The 20667-nt window shown below is 45.0% G+C and overlaps 1 protein-coding gene across 5 annotated transcripts in view; it reads left to right on the forward strand.

The window, feature by feature from the left end:
• The window catches only part of NSUN7 (NOP2/Sun RNA methyltransferase family member 7), a 97132-nt gene that overhangs the window by 59226 nt on the left and 17239 nt on the right, over positions 1 to 20667 (forward strand). For all 5 annotated transcript variants that reach the window (XM_088450537.1, XM_088450535.1, XM_088450538.1 and 2 more), the window contains 3 exons: positions 317 to 447; positions 9508 to 9660; positions 10407 to 10590. In XM_088450537.1, coding sequence (XP_088306663.1) covers positions 317 to 447; positions 9508 to 9660; positions 10407 to 10590 — 468 coding nt within the window. The remainder of the gene's footprint in view (positions 1 to 316; positions 448 to 9507; positions 9661 to 10406; positions 10591 to 20667) is intronic.

Raw genomic sequence — 20667 nt, forward strand, 5'->3', positions numbered from 1 at the left:
TTGCATACTTAGGCCCCACCCCCTGCAGACAAAAGGCAACAAATCGTGGGATCAAGAAATGGGGAGAGCGAAAAATGTGGTTTTATGTGCGATTTTGTCTTTTAATATATCTCATGGTTATAAAATGTACAAAAACTCTGCCAATTGTAATAGGGAATGTACATCTTTCCTGTCCTATAGATTAAGCATGCCCTATCTCAATGCATGAAACAAACACCCATTAATCACCAGTGTTCATTAAACAGCATAAACTTTGAATGTAGTGAAATAAATAGAATAGCTGATATATTTGATCATCTTTATATCCTGATTTTAGGCAGATGACATGACAAGCCTGGTAATGGTGATGTTATATGATTTCCAAGATCGTAAATTTCAGCCTCGTTACATATCTAATAAAGAGGAGGTTATAGAGGATGTACGAAAAGTAGAAAAACTTCTGTACGGGTAAGTCACTTTTATATGACAAAGTTATATTGGTGCATGCATGTTATCCAGGGTCTTTCAGGCACCAGTGCAATAAGGAGAGTGTAGAAATTCCGTGCGCGGCTTTGCCACTACAGACTGAAGAATGCAAGCCATTCCTACATTTACCTTCAAAGCACAATTCTAATACACTTCTACATGTAATATTTGTGCAACAGAAAACTGCATAATCCAGAATGTACCCAGCAAATATGGCAACGGAACCAGTGTAGCACCTCCGTGACACAGTGTTTGGTAGCTATGAATTTGCATATTCCTATTTGTGCTACTGATTTAGTTACACAGTTTGTGACTACAGTCTAAAGCCAGCATGACACAGATATTTGCCATCTGATAAGAGTCATCCTTCATCAGTCCAGTTGGCAATTTACCTACATGTCTGTATGCCTAAGCATTACTCTTTCTGGATAAGCAAACACTATTTCTATAGACCTGCATGGCTGCCTGCACACAGTGAAATGGATTTGTAAAGCCAGATTAGTGGTCCTGTACCAAATATAAATTTGTCATAGGCGCATCACTTAAGTACACAATACATGAGCTCATTTCATTTCTTGATGTTAGTTTCCTTTAGGATAACTGTTATTCTCAGCTGTAGTTTCACAATATGGGCCTGATTCAGAGCTGAACATTCTGACCAGAGTGCTCTCTCTGAATCAGGGCCCTCCTACCTGTTTTTGGAGCGTCCTCATGGATGCTCGCATAGCTGTGGGTTACCACCCACAGCTTATGCGAGCGTCCATGATGATGGTCGCGATGGTCAAAGACCATCGTGACCATCGGGCTTGCGACGAGACCCTGCGGTAGGGTCTCGCTGCCGCAAGCCCAGGAGTGATTTTGGCTCTATCAGAGCCAAAGTCACTCCCACTGACATCATTACTGATGTCAGTGGGGCCGGACTCAGACGGTAGGCGGGCACGCCCACCAAAGGGGGCGTGCTGTCAGTCACCATCAACAGCACGCCCCCTTTGGTGCGAGACCCCGAGCTACGTATTTCTCGTCGCTCGACGGGTCTCGCGCATGCGCACGACGGAGCTCCCTCCGTCGTGCACATGCGCATTCGCCAAACATCGACCCGCTTGCGAGCTAACTTCCCTCGTGAGCGGGTCTGAATGACCCCCTATGTCCCTAATTATCTCAAACCATTACTTTCTGTATTATTTGCTTGTAAAATACATCTACCACCTTCCCTTACCAAAGTGGCATTTATCTTCCCTGACGCATATGCAGCCGTCCTGTACTATTCTGCATCAACATACCACATCTGAAATCTAATCGTATATATTTTTTAATAGATGTAATAAACTGCTACAGCATACACTTCAGTATTACACTGTAGCTGTGAAAATTAAACCCATATTATGGGCGTCTAGGCATAATCAAAGCAGACTAGTGTAAGGACAATGGCCCTCATTCAGAGGCGGTCGCAAGAAGCGAGTGCTCGCTCTGAATGAGGGCGGCCGCTTGACTTTTCAAGTGCGGCCTCCTGGTCGCTAGCTAAGCTGTGGGTTACCACTCACAGCTCTAGCGAGCGTCCAGGTTGATGGTCGCGATGGTCAGGACTATCGGGGCTTGCGACGAGACCCTAAGGTTGGGTCTCGGCAACCGCAAGCCCCAGGGAGCTTCCTGCTCTGATCGAGCAGGAAGCTCCCCACTGACATCACTGCTGATGTCAGTGCGGCCGCTCACAAAGCGGCAGGCGTTCCTTAAGGAACGCCTCCGTTTGTGAAACCACCCCCCGCCACGCCTACAAAACGGGTCGAGCTGTCAATCAACATCGACAGCCGTCCCTTTTGTAGTGAGCTCCGGAGCGAGAGAATTTCTCTCTCGCTCCGGGGCTTGCGCATGCACAGTGCGGCCACTGCGCATGCGCAGAGCCTAAACATCGACCCAGTTGCGAGCGCTCAGCGCTTGTGACCAGGTCTGAATGAGGTCCAATGTTTTTTATTGAACAATCATTATTTTCTTGAACTAAAAACAAAGAACAAGTGAGAGCTGTGACTGCGTCTGCTTCTATTCTCAGTGGATAATTTGGTCTGGGCCAGCACGGTAGATAACTATGTGTGAAGCCTGCACTCATTGTGAAACGGTGGCCTCCCTGTGTGTGTCTCGCATGCTCTAGGTGGAAGCGGATGTCTCTCCTCTCCCCTGTAGCTCAGATGCTTAAGAGCTGATTATACCCTCATTTTGTTAGTAACCACAGTGATGTGTCTCCTTTAGAACTTAGGGTTTGCTTTTTTTTCCAATAAAGTACTGGCAGTAAGCACACAATCTTGAGGGGAAAAATGAAATGCGTAAAAAAAGCAACATTTTTAAATAAAAACATCAGCCCTGGCACTGTGCATATTTGTGGTAGGGATTATCTGGATATGCTGCTGGTGGACTGACAAATTAAGTCACATGAGGTCCATTTTCCAAAGCCGCAATCCTACATAGAAGGATATTTTTTTTCTTTCATTAAATAGCAAGTGAACTACTTTTATAAAGGATATTTATGTCATTTCTCTTAGCTACCCTCCAAAAATTAGTTACCTCCTTTCAAAATCTCTGGAAGGAACACAAGTATGGCTACCAGGCACAGTCAGTCTGCTACAAAGACATTGGCTCACACAGCACTCAGCATGTCATGTGATGGCAGGGGGGGAGATTGAGGTAAAGTTAGAGCTCAGAGGGGTGTTCTAAAGCCCCTCTGCTCTCTACACTATGTGCTGTGTAACTGTTGTTGCCTTGGTAGTCCATGACAATCTATAGAATTATAAGCAGCCTGAAAAAAAACAAAGGAGATATGGCAAGTATCCAAATATTTTAACCTGCCACAGTGATTTATGTAAATGACCATGACATTAGGAGCAATACCTGTTTTATTTATTTAGGAAAATTGATTTGAGACCACATTAGAATTTGAAGTTAAAAAAAAAATTCCATTACTCCACCATGGTTACGCTCTTAAACGCTATGCATTAGATGTATAGCCACAAATTTTATTTTTCAACCCTCATTTTTGTCCATTTGTAAATGTTACATATTTATCATGGGTTTTAATATATTTTTGACCACTGTGGATCTGCCGCAGGTTTGTCTCAATTGTTCAGCAAATCCCAGGTACAAATTATATTCACTAAAAAAGCTGCAATTTCCACCATATGTAAAGCAACAAATATCTTAAGATGCATACCATTCGGCACCAATAACATACAGCCAGGTGCATAAATATTGGGACATTGACAGAATTTTCATATTTTGGCCTCTATTCACCACCACAATGGCTTTGAAATGAAACAAACAAGATGTGCTTTAACTGCAGACGTTCAGATTTAATTTGAGGGTAATTACATCCAAATCAGGTGAACGGTGTAGGAATTACAATGGTTTCTATATGTGCCTCCCACTTTTTAAGGGGCCAAAAGTAATGAGACAAACTAAACAATCCTAAATCTAACTTTCACTTTTTAATACTTTATTGCAAATCCTTTGCCGGTAATTACAGCTTGAAGTCTGGAACGCATAGACATCACCAGACGTTGGGTTTCATCCCTGGTGATGCTCTGCCAGGCCTCTACTGCAAATGTCTTCAGTTCCTGCTTGTTCTTGGGGCATTTTCCCTTCAGTTTTGTCTTCAACAAGTGAAATGCATGCTCAATCGGATTCAGGTCAGGGGATTGACTTGGCCATTGCATAACATTCCACTTTTTAGCCTTAAAAAACTCTTTGGTTGCTTTTGCAGTATGCTTCGGGTCATTGTCCATCTGCACTGTGAAGCGCCATCCAATGCGTTCTGAAGCATTTGACTGAATGTGAGCATATAATATTGGCCGAAACACTTCAAAATTCATTCTGCTGCTTTTGTCAGCAGTCACATCAATAAATACAAGGGAACCAGTTCCATTGGCAGCCATACATGCCCACGCCATGACACTACCACGCTTCACTGATGAGGTGGTATGTTTTGGATCATGAGCAGTTCCTTTCCTTCTCCATACTCTTCTCTTCCCATCACTCTGGTACAAGTTGATATTTGTCTCATCTGTCCATAGGATGTTGTTCCAGAACTGTAATGGCTTTTTTAGATGTTGTTTGGCAAACTCTAATCTGGTCTTCCTGTTTTTGTGGCTCACTAATGGTTTACATCTTGTGGTGAACCCTCTATATTCACTCTTGTGAAGTCTTCTCTTGATTGTTGACTTTGACACATATACACCTCCCTCCTGGAGAGTGTTCTTGATTTGGCCAACTGTTGTGAAGGGGTTTTTCTTCACCAGGGAAATAATTCTTCTGTCATCCACCACAGTTGTTTTCCGTGGTCTTCCGGGTCTTTTGGTGTTGCTTAGCTCTCCGATGCGTTCTTTCTTTTTAAGAATGTTCCAAACAGTTGATTTGGCCACATCTAATGTTTTTGCTATCTCTCTGATGGGTTTGTTTTGATTTTTCAGCCTAATGATGGCTTGCTTCACTGATAGTGACAGCTCTTTGGATCTCATATTGAGAGTTGACAGTAACTGATTCCAAATGCAAATGTCACACCTAAAATCAACTCCAGACCTTTTACCTGCTTAATTGATAATGAAATAACAAGGGAATAGCCCACACCTGTGCATGAAATAGCTTTCGAGCTGATAGTCCCATTACTTTTGGCCCCTTAAAAAGTGGGAGGCACATATAGAAACCATTGTAATTCCTACACCGTTCACCTGATTTGGATGCAATTACCCTCAAATTAAATCTGAAAGTCTGCAGTTAAAGCACATCTTGTTTTTTTCATTTCAAAGCCATTGTGGTGGTGAATAGAGGCCAAAATATGAAAATTCTGTCAATGTCCCAATATTTATGCACCTGACTGTGTGTGTGTGTGTGTGTGTGTATGTATATATATATATATTATACATATACAATTATTTAGATATATATCTATTATATAGAGATATATATATACATGACACAGCTCCTATAAGTTAGATGCAGGTGCAGCCCCCCTTTCGGCCCACAGTGCCTACCTGCCTGAGTAGGTTGCAGTTACTTTTCAATGCAACTAATGCTGCTGTTGATGCCTGGTCCGATTACTGGGGGCTGAGCGCTGGGCAGTGGCAGGCGGCGGGACGGCGGCTAATCTGGAAGCAGAGCCGCGACTGACCTCAGTCACAGCTCGGCTCCGCAAAGGTCCACGGGAGGAGTGGCCGCGGCTGGGCATGCACAGCATGCCTTCCCGCGGCCATCTTGACTCCTACTGTTGCCAGAATGAGCTTCTGTGCAGAAGCTCATTCTGACTTAGCTCACAGTCAGTCAGTGACTATCTGACTGCTGCGCTGCCCGATCGGAGCTGAGCTCCGATCACGGCAGCAACCGGAGAGGGGGAAATTAGCGTCGCTGAGAGGGGGCTGGGGGCGCAACTTCAGAGCCCTGGAATGCCCCTAGGCATTTCAATCGCCCTAGGCATTTGCTTAGAATGCCTATGCCTAGGGCCGGCTCTGTTAGTGTCACAAGATTTTTAATGAATAAGAAAAGCACTACCACTTAGTGTCACAAGATTTTTTATGAGATCGCTGCCACTTGCAGTGATGTCATTATGTTTTATATATAACACATGTTATTTAGCACTTTGTTGTGGTCTTGTAGTCGGCGTGTAGACTAATCATTTATTTACGATTGAGGAAAGAAGTGAAAAGCAAAATATTACACTGACACAAGATTTTTTATGAGTAAAGCACTGCGCTACCACTTACAGTGTCACAATATTTTTTATGAGTAAGAATAACACACTGCGCTATAACTTATAGTGTCACAATACTTGGACGATAAACTGCGGACTGGCCGGCAGTGTTACCAAACAGTAACAGCTGTTGAAAAATATATATTTTTATTTTTTGTGGATTGATAATATTCATTTTATTTAACTTTTTATTTTTTTTTTACACTGGGGAAGAGCACCCCTGAACGAGGCAGCAGCCCCTTGATGAACAACACAGGCAGCTCCCCTTCTTTATGGACCATTAAGCACCCCTGCCGAGTGCGGACTGACCACCTGCAGAGTCATAAATACGTGGACGATAAACTGCGGTCTGGCCGGCAGTGTCACCAAACAATAATTAGATGATTGAGAGAGCACCCCCCCACCCCTGGACAACACAACACCCCTTTATGGACTGCAGCCCTAGCCCCTTGATGGACAGGACAACATCACAGCAGCAGCCCCTTGATTGACAGGACAAGTGACACAGCAGCTGCAGCACCCACTGAAGCCCCTCTTTATATACTGCAGCCCCTTTATGGACAACATAGCAGCAGCCTTCAGCCACAGACCCCGACAGGACAAGTTGGACAACACACTGACACAGACAGTGACAGCAACACGTCTGTTCAGTTCACCATCCACACCCGGAGTGAAAATGTCGCCGATCACCGGGACCTTTATAGAATCCAAAACCTGCGGGAATCCGACAGTGGGAGGATGACGTTTTGCCTCGTTTTGAGATCCGAGTCAGGCGGAATAACTCGAGCCGGTCTTGGATCCGACCTGGAATTGCAATGTTCGGATGGGTCCGGTTCTTGGAGAACCAGACCCGCTCATCTCTAGTTGAAACACAGTCATTAACTGAAATAGAAATGGCTGTGTAGGAGGCTTAAATCTGGATGAGGAACAGCCAAACTCTGCTACAAAGGTGAGGTTGTGGAAGACCGTTTCATGTCACAGGCCATACACCATGACAAGACTGAGCACAGCAACAAGACACATCAGCAAAGTCTCCCCCAGGCAACGATTTTATAGCAGATGTCCTATTCAAGCTCTTTTGAAGAAGCACAAAGAAACGGGCAACGTTGAGGACCGGAGACGCAGTGGTCGGCCAAGGAAACTTAGTGCATCAGATGAAAGACACATCATGCTTACTTCCCTTCGAAATCAGAAGATGTCCAGCAGTGCCACCAGTTCAGAACTGGCAGAAATCGGGACCCATGTACATCAATTTACTGTTTGGAAAAGTCTGGCCAGAAGTGGTCTTCATGGAAGAATTGCGGCCAAAAAGCCAACCTTTGACGTGGAAACAAGGCCAGGTAACTCAACTGTGCATGAATACATAGGAACTGGGGTGCAGAAAAATGGCAGCAGGTGCTCTGGACTGATGAGTCAAAATTTTAAATATTTGGCTGTAGCAAGAGGCAGTTTGTTTGCCGAAGGGCTGGAGAGTGGTACAATAATGAGTGTCTGCAGGCAAAAGTGAAGCATGGTGGAGGTTCCTTGCAAGTTTGGGGCTGCATTTCAGCAAATAGAGTTGGGGATTTTGTCAGGATTAATGGTGTCCTCAATGTTCAGAAATACAGGCAGGTACTTATCCATCATGCCATGCCATCAGGGAGGAGAACGGCCTCAAACATACAGCCAATGTCATTAAAAACTATCTTCAGCGTAAAGAAGAACAAGGAGTCCTGGAAGTGATGATATGGCCCCCACAGATGATCTCAACATCATCAAGTCTGTCTAGGATTATATGAAGAGACAGAAGAATTTGAGCAAGCCTACATCCACAAAAGATCTGTGGTTAGTTCTCCAAGATGTTTACAACAACGTCCCTGCCGAGTTCCTTCAAAAAGTGTGTGCAAGTGTACTTAGAAGAACTGATGGTGTTTTGAAGGCATAGGGTGGTCACACCAAATATTGATTTGATTGCGTTTTGTTAATTGATAAAAATAAACTATGAACACTTCTATTTTTGAAAGCATTCTCACTTTGCAACAATTTTTCCACACCTGCTGAAAAAAAGTTTTCATCCAAATCCATCCAGTGCAAGGTCCAGAACAGGCTTCCCGGGTCAAAGTTCTACGCAACGTACACCAACTGGAGGTCTGATGGGTCCTTAACCCCAAATATGTATTCTGGGCTCCAATGTTACCATTCTTTGAAGTTTTCATCCAAATCCATCCAGTGGAAGGCTCAGAACAAGCTCCTGGGTCAAAGTTCTGACCAGCGTACACCAACGGGAAGTCCAACCGGCACCCTAACCCCATAAAACCTGGCCATGGATCATCCCAATTAGTGCAGGGGTGTCTGAATGCATAACTGAACAGACAAACAAACAAAGACCAATTCATTTTATATATAAGATTTCGATTTGTCACTTTGTCGCTATGTGGTCTAATAGCTTACTTTTTCAATGCTAAACAAACAAACGTCTTCTTTTATATAAATAGATATACACGTAATGACACATCCTTGGGTGCACAGGAACTCTTATAGCCGTCGGTGTGCTTGAGATTGTTAGCCATTTTCTTGTAGCACACATCATCCTATTCCTTATTCTTATCCGCAGTATTTCCTTCATGGTGGGTGAAGAGTGATAACATCATCACTATGTTGCTCACACCCAGACTGGCCTCAAGCAGATCTGTACACTCTTCCGGGAGATTACCACTATATCAGGGAGTCTCTCTAATATTCAAGAAAAGTCGGCAAGTAGGATAAACCCATTTTCCAGTTGGATTTTACGCATATCCACAGCATACTTGTCTACTCTCCTGGAATGGCTGGGAGCCTCTTGAAGATCGTGTGGACGCTCCTGGAAGAGTGGGCAAGCCTCCTGGCCAGCGCCAACAGCCCACAACACCCCCCCCCACACACACACACACGCGCGCACCCGCAGCTGTCCGCTCCCCCCTCCGCTGGTGTCTGCTCACCCTTTGTGTAAGTGGCTGGTCCTGGAGAAGCCTGTGGCGCGATTTGTGCTGAAATGTGTCATTGTGGCCCCGCCGCCAGCTGATCACTCAGTCACACTCCTCGTCCCGCCCCCTCAAAATCGCATCACGCCCTTCCCCGCTGTGCCGACCAGGCTGCCTCTTCCTGTAGAAGGCAGCCAGATAATTGGCAAGTCTGATCCACAGTACTGCCATCTAAGTGGACAATGAAGTCACAACCATACAGTCCTGTTTTGTGTACTTTTCTCCTTTCCTCTCTGAGACTCCATTGTTGAAATATAAGACACATGTCCATACTTGTTATTTTTCCACCGCTTAATACTTTTATGTTCTTTCTTTTAGTTATAAAACTAAACTAGCTGCAGCCTTTGTAAAATGTCGAATTAAATATGCAGCTCCAGCCATCGAATATATATTACCAGAGGTTGTACGGAAACAGGAACAAAGAGCTTCAACATTGCCATTTTATGCTTGGATTAATACAGCTAAAACAAGGTAAATTCAAGACCATCCTGGTGGCGTAATATACTTGTGTCTGTGTTCATGATATAAGTATCTACTGCTATGGAAGAATCGCAGATAATGTGATGGAATTTAATGAGGTCTAACATCAGCTATATACACTATGAAAGTGTAAATTATAATAAGACACTAGGAAGTTTCTCTGTGGAGATATGCTGTCATTTCTTTCTTCAATAAACCTGCTCTATTTTCATGCAAATTTACTAACAATGTCTTGTCAGGAAAAGGGCTCTGATAACACCCCATCCTGGCGAAGAGCTGGAAGCAGTGTAATAGTGTAACGATATCACACTGGTTCTGGTCCCTGGTACCCACTGTGCATGTGTGGCCGCCAACCGGTCCATGCATCAATGGGCTACTGTAGGATTATGCCACTCAGTGAAGTAGGAGAGACCACGTGGGTCATGTCAGGAGCAGAGCTAAGTTCCATATCCATTGCGTCGAGGTACGGGGAAAATTAAAACACTGCAGCGCACTCTGCCATTGATGGCAGAGAAACATTAGATCTCCGCCATCGATGGTGAAACAATTGTCTACCGGTGGCAAACCATCAGTGGTTGCTAACCATCGATGGTTCATGGCCAACCCTAGCTAGGATCTGATAGGTTATTGGCAACTTCTTCATTTGTCTGATTCTCCTTTCCTTAAAAGGTTCAATATATTTTCCCCATATTTTATTTTTAGAGGGCTTTTAATGTTTTTGCTGTTTTCATTGTTAGTCTTACAGAGGTTTTTAACACACTGAAGAAAGAAGGCTTCACTAAGGTCGACTCTCCCTCAGATTTGGATGGGTATAAGTACTGCATGGATAATGATTGCCCGGATTTGCTCATTTTTCCGCCACATCTCAAAGAGGAACTGAACAACATGGAAATGTTCATCGATTACAAACTAGTATTACAGGTAAGTAGACTTTAAACAGTAATCCCATATATACTTATTTTCTAACATATAGTAATTATTATAAGACTGTTCACTTAAAACGTAGTCATCCTTTGGTACAGTATGGCTGCCACTGCAAGGCACAGTCTGCCAGCTGGAACGTCTTAGGGATTAGGTTATTCTCTCTTCAGGAACGAGCTTGAGGGTTGGATCACAGAGTCCAAGTTCTCTTTCCATTTACATAATAGCAAAGGAATGGGAGGAGAAAATTGTGGTGTGAACAAGCATAAACAGCAACAGCAAAGCTTTTTCGTATCCCAGGATGCTCCGGTCCTTCCCTCTATACCCCGCCCATAGCCTGAAGGCAAATCAGTTTAGTTGGTGTCTGGCAGAAGCTGGATCACCGTTAGACAGTAGGACTGCTATTAAGCAGCCCAAGCTTTATTTTTATGATTTACTTTTATTTAAATGTATTTACTACTGAGCAGCAGCACTAGACAGTTCTCTGTGCTGTCCATCTCCCCTCTGCGGTGCCGCGACACCAGCCCTCGGCTAAGTACTCTCGGCGGGGCCCCTGGGGGGACCTAGCTAGCAGGCCTCCTCAGACACCAGACTGCAGTCGGGACTCAAGGGGACAGGTAAGGGGAATCCCCATTCACGATAATCTTTGTGCATCTTGCTTTACGGCACCTGGCCCATCAGCCCCTGCGTCCTCTCCTCAGGACCCCCTGGTCTTCTTTTTCACAGGTTGCTAAAAATTGTGGACCACCTAGAGGTCCCTGTGGTAGCTCCCCCTATGGGATGGCCACAGTAGGTACTCTAGGTAATCTCTGCAAATCCTTTGCCTCCTCCATGGCTAGACGTACTTTCTACCTCAGTGCAGAGTCTGGCGGATACCTCTACAACCTTTCAACAAATGCTGCAAAAGGAGAAATCCTTACCTAGTAAACCTACTAAGCATGCTGTGCTATCTTCCAAGTCCACCCAGCTATCAGATTCTGAATTATCATCTGGGGAGGCAGAAGCACAGACATAGGGAGACGAGGAGCCCCTCTAAATTGAATATACCTGCACTTGTGAGAGCTGTAAAATTTATTCTTCAAATAGAAGAGGCAGAACCCACTCCTAAGGCAAAAGAGCCACTATTTAAATGACAGAAGGTAGTTTTGCCAGCATTTTCTCACTCTGATCAGCTATCTGATCATATGAGTGAGGCATGGAATATGCCAAGTAAAAGGTTTCAGCTGCCTAAACAATTAGGAGCTCATTCAGAGCCTCTCGCTAGATGCGATCGCTCGGCAAAGTGACGGCATGGCAGGCGATCGTTCGGAAAGGCATAAGCACGCCCACTTTGTGTCCATAGACGCCCATTAGCGTCTGTAGAGACGCCTACTAGCGCACGTCTTCTCCTGGAAGTGTATTAAACATTGGTACATTGAGGACCATCGGAAGGACTCGCAGCGCTTGTGGTTGCCTTACCTTACCGCTAGCTCTGCGAGGACTTCAGTGTAAAAAACAGGCAAGTGACATGTAATATGACGTTGGCTGATAATTATGGACGCCTCTGAAACGGCGTTGCTACACTCAGACACGCCTGCGTTCGCACCTCTACTCCCCAATTAGTAGTTACCACCCACAAACTGCCTCTCCTGTTACTCATTCAGATGGGCTGTCTATGCTGGGCGAGCGAGCCCTTCCAGACCACACGCAGTGGTTCACGCACGTGCATTGGGATGCATAGGCATGCGCAGATTGGAAATATCGGCCGCGAACGAGCGAGCGGCCGCTTGCGAGCGGGTCTGAATCAGGTCCTTCATTTCCTTTTACCCCTCTCCAGCTACTGATTGCACTAAATGGGAAGTTCTCCCTGCAGTGGATTCCCACGTGACATAGTTACAACCGCTACCTTACCTATCCATACTGCAACATCCGTAAAGGAGACCACGGATAGGAGGATTGAAGCTTGCCTGAAATCTATATACTCTTACAGGAGCTATTACTCATCCTGCCAGGGCTATGGCCTGGGTGGCAAAAGCCATTGACAGTTGGGCAGAAGCCCTAGAAGATACATTTCCCTCTGATGCTTCGAGGAAACAGCTGTCCTACATATCTTACATTAGAGATGCAGATTCCTACTTAGGTGAAGCCGCTTTGGATACTAGTCTCCTAGCTTCCAAGGTATCTGCTACTTCCGTGGTAGCCCGCCGTATTGTTTGGCTTCGCTCATGGAAGGCAGATTCGGACTCTAAAAAGGCATTGGAGTCTCTGCCTTATTCTGGGGAGATCCTGTTTGGCCCAGAATTTTACAAGATTGAGACTACCATGGCAGCTTCCAAGATGGAGTTCTTGCCTTCCGCATCTACTATGAAGCCTCGGATGTCATCCTTTCGGTCCTTTTGTCTTCAAGGAAAAGCTAAAGGTCAGTTCTTTCCAAGGCAATTGACATCCACTAAGGCCTCCAAGCCTAGAACCAAATAGGCCTGGGCTACTAGACGTCCACCTTCCAAATCTGAGGATAAGCCTTCAGCCTGACAGGGCAGGCCTTTCCCTGGGGGCTCCCAGAGTGGGAGACCAACTTCTTCAGTTCGCCCAGTTCTGGCGTCAGACTACCTCAGACGCCTGGGTAAAAAAAGTGGTCTCCCATGGATATGCCCTCTGATTCCTGAGGCGGCCCCCAGCAGTTCTTTTGCACAGGACCTCCATCGGACCAAAGCAAATCCCTGCTGTTCCAGAAGGCCATTCAGTCCTTACTGCTCTCTGGGATACTAATTCCAACCCTCTCCTCACAGCGAGGGAAGAGATAATATTCTACCCTTTTCTTGGTTCAGAAGCCCAATGGGTCTCATCAGCCTATCCTAAACGTCAAGTCTCTGAACAAGTTTATCAGGGTGCCCAGGTTTCATATGGAAACCCTACGCTCTATTGTCCTCGCTATGGAGCCTGTGGACTTTATGGTGTCTCTGGACATTTAAAACGCTTACTTTCATGTACCTATAGCGCCTTCTAATCAGCAGTGTCTCCAGTTTACTATACTACAGCAACATTACCAATTTCAAGCTCTGCCTTTTTGGGCTTTCTACAGGCCCCTACAACACCTTATCCTATCCAGGTGGAATGGGCTGCCCCATCTGCTCAGATCCCAAACAATGGGCCTCTCTCCGGAGGTTCGCCTGTTCCTCACCTGGTGACTACAGATGTCCCACTTATACAACGGTCACCCCTTTTGGATCCCGGACTGGGCACTCTTCACCATGGATGCAAGCCTCCCCGGGTGGTGGGCAGTGACTGGCCAGCACTCCTTCTGGGGATGCTGGACTCCAAACGAGGCTTTCTTACCAATCCACATCCTGGAACTCCGAACCATTTACAAACCCCTCACTCTGACTCAAGATCTTCTTCAGGGCAGACCAGTACAAGTACAGTCCGACAGGCCACCACCATGGTGTTATCTCAATCACCAAGGAGGCACTCGAAGTCAGTCAGCAATGGCAGAAGTGTCCCGTATTCTCACGTGGGCTGAACACCATCTCCGAAGTGTTCATCCCGGGGATTCTCAATTGGGAAGTGGATTTCCTCAGCCATCACGACGTGCAATCAGGGGAGTGGTCTCTACATTCAGAAGTCTTTCAGCTCTTGGTGGACAAATGGGGTCTACCGGACGTGGACCTCATGGCCTCCTGACACAACCACAAGCTTCCAGTGTATGGGGCCAGGAAGAGGGACCCCGACGCAGTCTTCGTGGATGCATTATCTGTGAGGTGGACCTTTCATTTGGCATACCTCTTTCCTCCCATCTCCCTTCTGCCCAGAGTTCAACGGAAGTTCAAGCAAGAGAGGGGAACAGTCCCTCATGGTGGCTTCGGCTTGGCCCAGATGCCATTGGTACTCCGACCTTCAAAGTTTCTCCATAGACTTTCCTCTACAACTTCCTCTGCGATCAGACCTGTTGTCTCAGAGACCCTGTCTACATCCAGACCTGGCCCATCTGTCTTTAACGGCTTGGCTCTTGAGACATCCCTCCTAAGGTCTAAAGGGTTCTCTAACTCTGTGGTCCAGACCATGCTCAGAGCACGTAAACCGGCCTCTGCCAGGATTTATCACCGAGTATGGCATACATATTTGCAGTGATGTGCTACTAGAAACTATGACCCTCAGGTTTTTAGGGTTTCTAGAGTCCTTGCCTTTCTTCAAGCTGGATTGGATCTTGGACTCCGCCTAGCCTCTCCTGAAGGTACATGTCTCTGCTCTGTCCATCTGGTGCCAGCGCAGAATTGCTCCTCTACCGGATGTTCTCACCTTCCTGCAAGGTGTTCTCCGTATACAACCTCCCTGATGCACCTGGCTTCTATGGGGTTCTTCTCTTGGTCACTTGTTTCCTTCTCTGTGAGTGTGTGATTCTTCAGTGTACCAGTCTTCCTTTTCTCTTATCCTGCTCCTGCCTTGGGCTTGTTAACAAAACTGATTTGCCTTCAGACTGTAGGCGGGGTATAGGGGGAAGGACCGGAGCATCCTGATATACAAAAAAGCTTTGCTGTTGGTGTTCGGTCCTCCAAATACCACCTACACCCCCATTGTCTCCCTATGGACCCTATGAACTTCGAAGAGAGTTAACAATGGTAAGTTTTACCATAACTCTCCTTTTCTAGCACCATTTTGTACTAATATTGGATTTAACAGTAGTATCTGGTATTGGGCAATACACTAGATAAAATACTGTAGGATTATGGGGGCTACAAATGCACAATATAGTCCCCTACATGTTTCCCCACAGATAATTAATAAAGGTTCAAATTTTAACAGTAAATAACCAAAGACTACTCAACCCCAACATAGCTCCTTTTCTATTGACTTGTGTATACTATAATTACTAAGGGCTCTAGCACACACTTTAATAATATCAAATATACTGTAGGGTTAGCTCTGTAGTTATTTGTCTAGTAAATATCTCTAGTTATTTATCTATCTCTAGATCTGTAGTTATTTATCTAGTTAAATAACTATTATATTATAATCAGGATAATATTATATATCAGGATAATAGACTGAACAAAAAAGATTATGATAACTAAATAACTGCTGTGATTGGGATTTTTCTAATCAGCAATTTGTAGATCATTAATAGCAGCGTGAAACAAAAAAAGGTAAGAGAAAACCAACAGCACAATGTATTTTCTTACGGTAAACTGGAGTGATTTATGTTAATAACAAAACACACAAACAGAATTTTTGTCATGAGGTTGCATCTGTATTCTGCCTTGAATGATTTACTGGGGTCCTCATGTGAGAGCTCCTGCGAGGAGAATTGTTGACCTCATTGAGTGATTGACGTTGGCAGCCAAACCACTGATAGCTGCTTACATACAAGCAATAGTGCCGGTCTCTGTTGCACCACAGTATGCAGGAGGGACAAGCGACACAATGTTTGCACCAGACTCTACTCTTTGGTATGACCAGTGAAGAGATAAAGATCACAATCGGAAAAGATTCTCAGGGCTTTTTACCCTCCTAGTGCCTTTGAATGAAATGTCCATACAGAGTGGGACACTGACAGACAATCTATTGTGCTCATCCTGCTTAGCAGCCGCCTACAAATAGCGGAGGCAGGTATTTTGTTTAGATGAACCAACACTAGAATGCATCCTATCACTTCACTGGGGCACGTTAAGCTTCAGGAGCTCAACAAATGTGTTGGTTGTTTGGACTTGTGCTCTTTTTGTCCTGCTTCCTAGGAGGTAGAGACTAAAGGTGCCCAGACATAGGGCAATACGGCCCCATCACCCAAAGGCCAGATCTCTTCTATACTCACATGCTCTCTGTTAAATCTGTCCCAATGATGACTGTGGTGTGCCCTTTATCTGCAGAGACCATTGCTTGATGACGTATTTGCCCAACAAAATTGCAATGTCTATGTGCACTTTAAGGGGCTTTTCCGCTTTACCTATAGAAAATGTGTTCACAGTCAATTGCTTCCGAATTTCTAGAGCAGTTATACCCATATCTGTGTGTCATCGGCAGAGTCTGTGTCACAAAAAATATTTTCATGTCATTTGCTGATTTGATCACAAAAGATGTATATTATTTGTGTCTGAGAGAGTATGAGTAAGAGTAATACAAAATAAATGCATGACCTTTAGCGGTCAGATCAGCAAGAACAGACCTTTATGTACGTGCATACTGATTATTTGTAGAATGTGACACAGACATTAACTGCATCTTGAACAAAATAGTCGAATAAAACAAAAATTGATTAAACAAGCTAAATGGCTTTGCGTCATACCCTCTCATTTTACATGGTCTGCCAGAGAGCGGTATTTGCCTTGGAGACATTTTTATTCTCGGGTTTTGGAAACCGCACATAAAAGCTGCAAAGATCCTGAGAAGCGGACAGTGTGATTTATATCTCCATTGTCCATTCTCTCCAGACTTGGAAGGATTGTGAACGCTGAGGAACAATATCATTGCATCAGTGAGAGGGTTGCGTGGCAACATGTTTATATCAGGCTGTTTATCACTGGAAACAGAATCTGCCCAGTTTGGGAGCTTGATCTTTTAATCCCTAGAAGGACAATGCCAACATGAAATATACAGCCTTTCTCTCAGCAAATTTAGCTCCTGCGCTGCATGAGCAGAGATAGTGTAGGCGTACAATACATTGCCATGGAAACCGTTATAAAGACATAAATCACAGGGGATATGTACACCATATACAGTACTGTCTAAGGACACATTAAAAGGTTCATAATGTGAGACTTTCAGGGTGTGTCAAATCAGCTATCTATTTGTTGCATGTTTTACATTGCCAGGTTAAAAGTTGTCACACTGGCTAATAAACTGATAATATATATTTGTAAAAACCAATGAGGAAAGCATGCTGATTAATTGTACCAGTACCCAGTAGAGATATCATTTAGGAATGTTCCACACTGATATTGTTCTGGCAATAGCTATTTAACTTGCTTTTGTGCTCAGATATGTTCTCCTCAGACTTACAAAACTGGGTATTATTCATTGGATAATTAAAAAATGTGTTTGTTTAATGTGTGCCATATGTGGAGGGGTTACTTTATTTAAATCATTTATGGAAGAACATATCCCCAATTGAGAGTGATAACGATGATTTATGAATGACTCACATTTTTACCTTATGGTAGTCCTTATCTTTCTTGGATCGTTATGTTGCCATTGGAATTTGGGATTTTGATTGGACTGCTTTTTATGTATTTCAGTCTCTTTGCAGATTACCTGTTATCTATATAATAAAATAGACTGCTGATAAAAAATTATGTAATCACATTGGAATGTAGTGACAGTTGGTATGACCTCTGACTCTTCCCATCTGTGTCAGAGATGCACAGGAGAAAGTGAGGAATCGATGATGGAGAGATACAGTGCGGAAGAGAAAGAAAGTTGGTTAGAAAGTGTTGGGGTGGGGAAGAGAGAAAAGGAGGGGAGAGGAGAGAGAGGTGGGGAGAAAGTGTCAGGGGTAGAGAGAAAGGGAGGAGAGGGTAGAGAGAGGGAGAAGGAGAGAGAGAGTGGGACAGAAGAGAAGGAGAGAGATGAGAGAAAGAGAAGGGGGGTGGGGGATGAAGACAGAGTGAAAAATAAATAAAGGCCATGCAATGTCGGGCATTACAGCTACAGGTTGAGTCTCCCATTTCCAAAATGCTTGGAACCAGGGGTATTTTGGATATCGGAATATTCCGTATTTTGGAATAATTGCATACCATAATGAGATATCTTGGGATTGGGACACAAATCTAAACACAGAATGCATTTATGTGTTATATACACCTTATACACATAGTCTGCAGGTAATTTTTAGGGCTCAAACAAAGTTTGTGTACATATATCAGTGTTCTCCCCAGAAATTTTTTCCAGCCGGGTGGCATCCACAAGTAGCCGGGTGGGGGCCTTCGCAATTATGCGCGCCGGGAAAAGGGGTATCTCCCAGACCAATCCAGCCCGGCATGTCTCAGGCTGCTCCCCCACTGGCGCTCAGTCAAAAGTGCCCATTATGCAGTGCCTTCTGTATTTGTGCCCTTTATACAGTGCCCCTGTAGTTTTCCCCTTTATGCATTGCCCCCAGTAGTTTAGCTTTGCCCTTATGCAGTGCCCCCTGGCTGAAGTAGTGCCCCTATGTAGTACCGCAGACTGGTCCCTTATGTAGTGCCCCCAGGCTTAACTAGTGCCCCCAGAATGGTCCCTTTATGCAGTGCCCCCAGGCTGGCTCCCTTATGCAGTGCCCCCAGGCTGGCTCCCTTATGCAGTGCCCCCAGGCTGGCTCCTTTATGCAGTGCCCCCAGGCTGGCTCCTTTATGCAGTGCCCCCAGGCTGGCTCCTTTATGCAGTGCCCCCAGGCTGGCCCCTTTATGCAGTGCCCCCAGACTGGTCCTGGTCCCAGCCCCAGCACTTACCTTTACTTGCTGTCCGCTCTCCCGCTCGCTGCCGCGCGCTGACTGGATCTAACTAGATCCAGCAGGCGCGCGGGTCAGGCTCCTCAAGTCGCGGGTGTCTCACTGGGAACGCTGGCCTCTGAAGTGATTGGAGGCTTCTTTAGCCTCCGGTCACTTCAGAGGCCAGTGTTCCACAGCGGGGGTCAGCGGGGAAAAGTGCCGGGCGGCAGGCTGTTTCTGCCGGGCGATGCGCCCGCAGAAAAACAGCCTGGGGAGAACACTGGTATATGAAATTCGTTTATGTATCATTTACACCTTATACACAAAGCCTGAATGTAATTTTATACTTTATTTTTTATAATTTTGTACCTTAAACAAAGTTTGTGTACATTCAGCCATCATAAATCAAAGGTGTCACTATCTCAGTCATGCTAAAAATATTCCGTATTTCGGAATATTTGGATATGGGAGACTCAACCTGTAGTAACCTATATAACTGCCTGGGGGAAAGATTTTCTCTACACCCCTAATTGGAAGATTATTTTTAACTCTATTAAATAAAGTGTCAGTTTGTGCTTCCATCAGGAAATGTCCAGTACCTCAAAGTTGGATTTTAGAAGTGGGGGAATGGAAATTTGAATTGAACATCCAGGGGTCATCCCAGACCTAATGCCCGGAGCCACTCCAGGGGCTTTTATAACACTAATTAGGACCTTCTGTACCTTTCTCTTCGGGCCTAATACCCGCCTAACCAGAGGGGTCAAATACAAAAATCTACAGGGCAGAGTTCCTTCTTTATGTGGCACAGTAGGCCTGACTGTACCCATGGGCCTATTGGCCCAAGGCTGCCCACGATATGCCTACCTGTATGCTGTGAGAGACTGCAGTGGGGAGATTTGTTCAGCTCTTTGCTTCCCACCACTGGCAGCACTCTCCGGTCCTCAGCTTCTTTCTTCTACCACTGACACATCCTGGCCAGCTGCTCCGCCTATTCTTTATTGCATCCAGCCGGCACCGCTCATCTTTTTCTTCTGCCGGGGCTTCTTCCTGTGCCAGCTCTTCCGTATTCTCTTTGGAAGGTCTTCTCTTCTCCTTCTTCAACGGCGGACTGTATCCTGCAACTCTGTCGTGTCTGATGTCAGAAGCCACGAGCGTGCAGAGCTTGCTGCAACTGCTACTGATTGGCTGTTGGTCCGTGATCCACGACTGGCTTGTGGCAGACGGCAAATTCAAAATGAAAAATATGTTGAAAACAAAAATGAAACAGGGAGAAAAAGTGGAGATATATCATACCGCCATATGCCGCCCTATTTTGAGCACTGGAAATATCTTATAAAGAGCTGGTTCATTGACAACATACAGAGTATATAGATCATAAAGTCACCGCAATAGTCCACGTAATGGGTCATGGGGTGAAAGGAGAGTGCCAGCATTTTGAAAGGGAATAACAGGACACGCATGTAATCTGAAGTTTGTTCAGGCCATTAAATGAACTCCATACTCTCTTTAATGTCCTACATAAGGGAAAACCGTTATAGAAAACTTCTCCCATTTGTTCTGTTTAATTAGATTCATCCGGAATTGAAATGATGGGAAAATGAGTATTGTGTGATAGTTTTTGAGGCCATACAGAGAATTGTCCTGTGAAAATATTAACATGAAGCCCTAAACGGCATATATGGTTAAACAATGCTGTGGTACCCTG

Source organism: Taudactylus pleione, unplaced genomic scaffold, assembly GCF_031769625.1.
Source record: "Taudactylus pleione unplaced genomic scaffold, aTauple2 ptg000519l, whole genome shotgun sequence".
Lineage (NCBI taxonomy): Eukaryota > Metazoa > Chordata > Amphibia > Anura > Myobatrachidae > Taudactylus > Taudactylus pleione.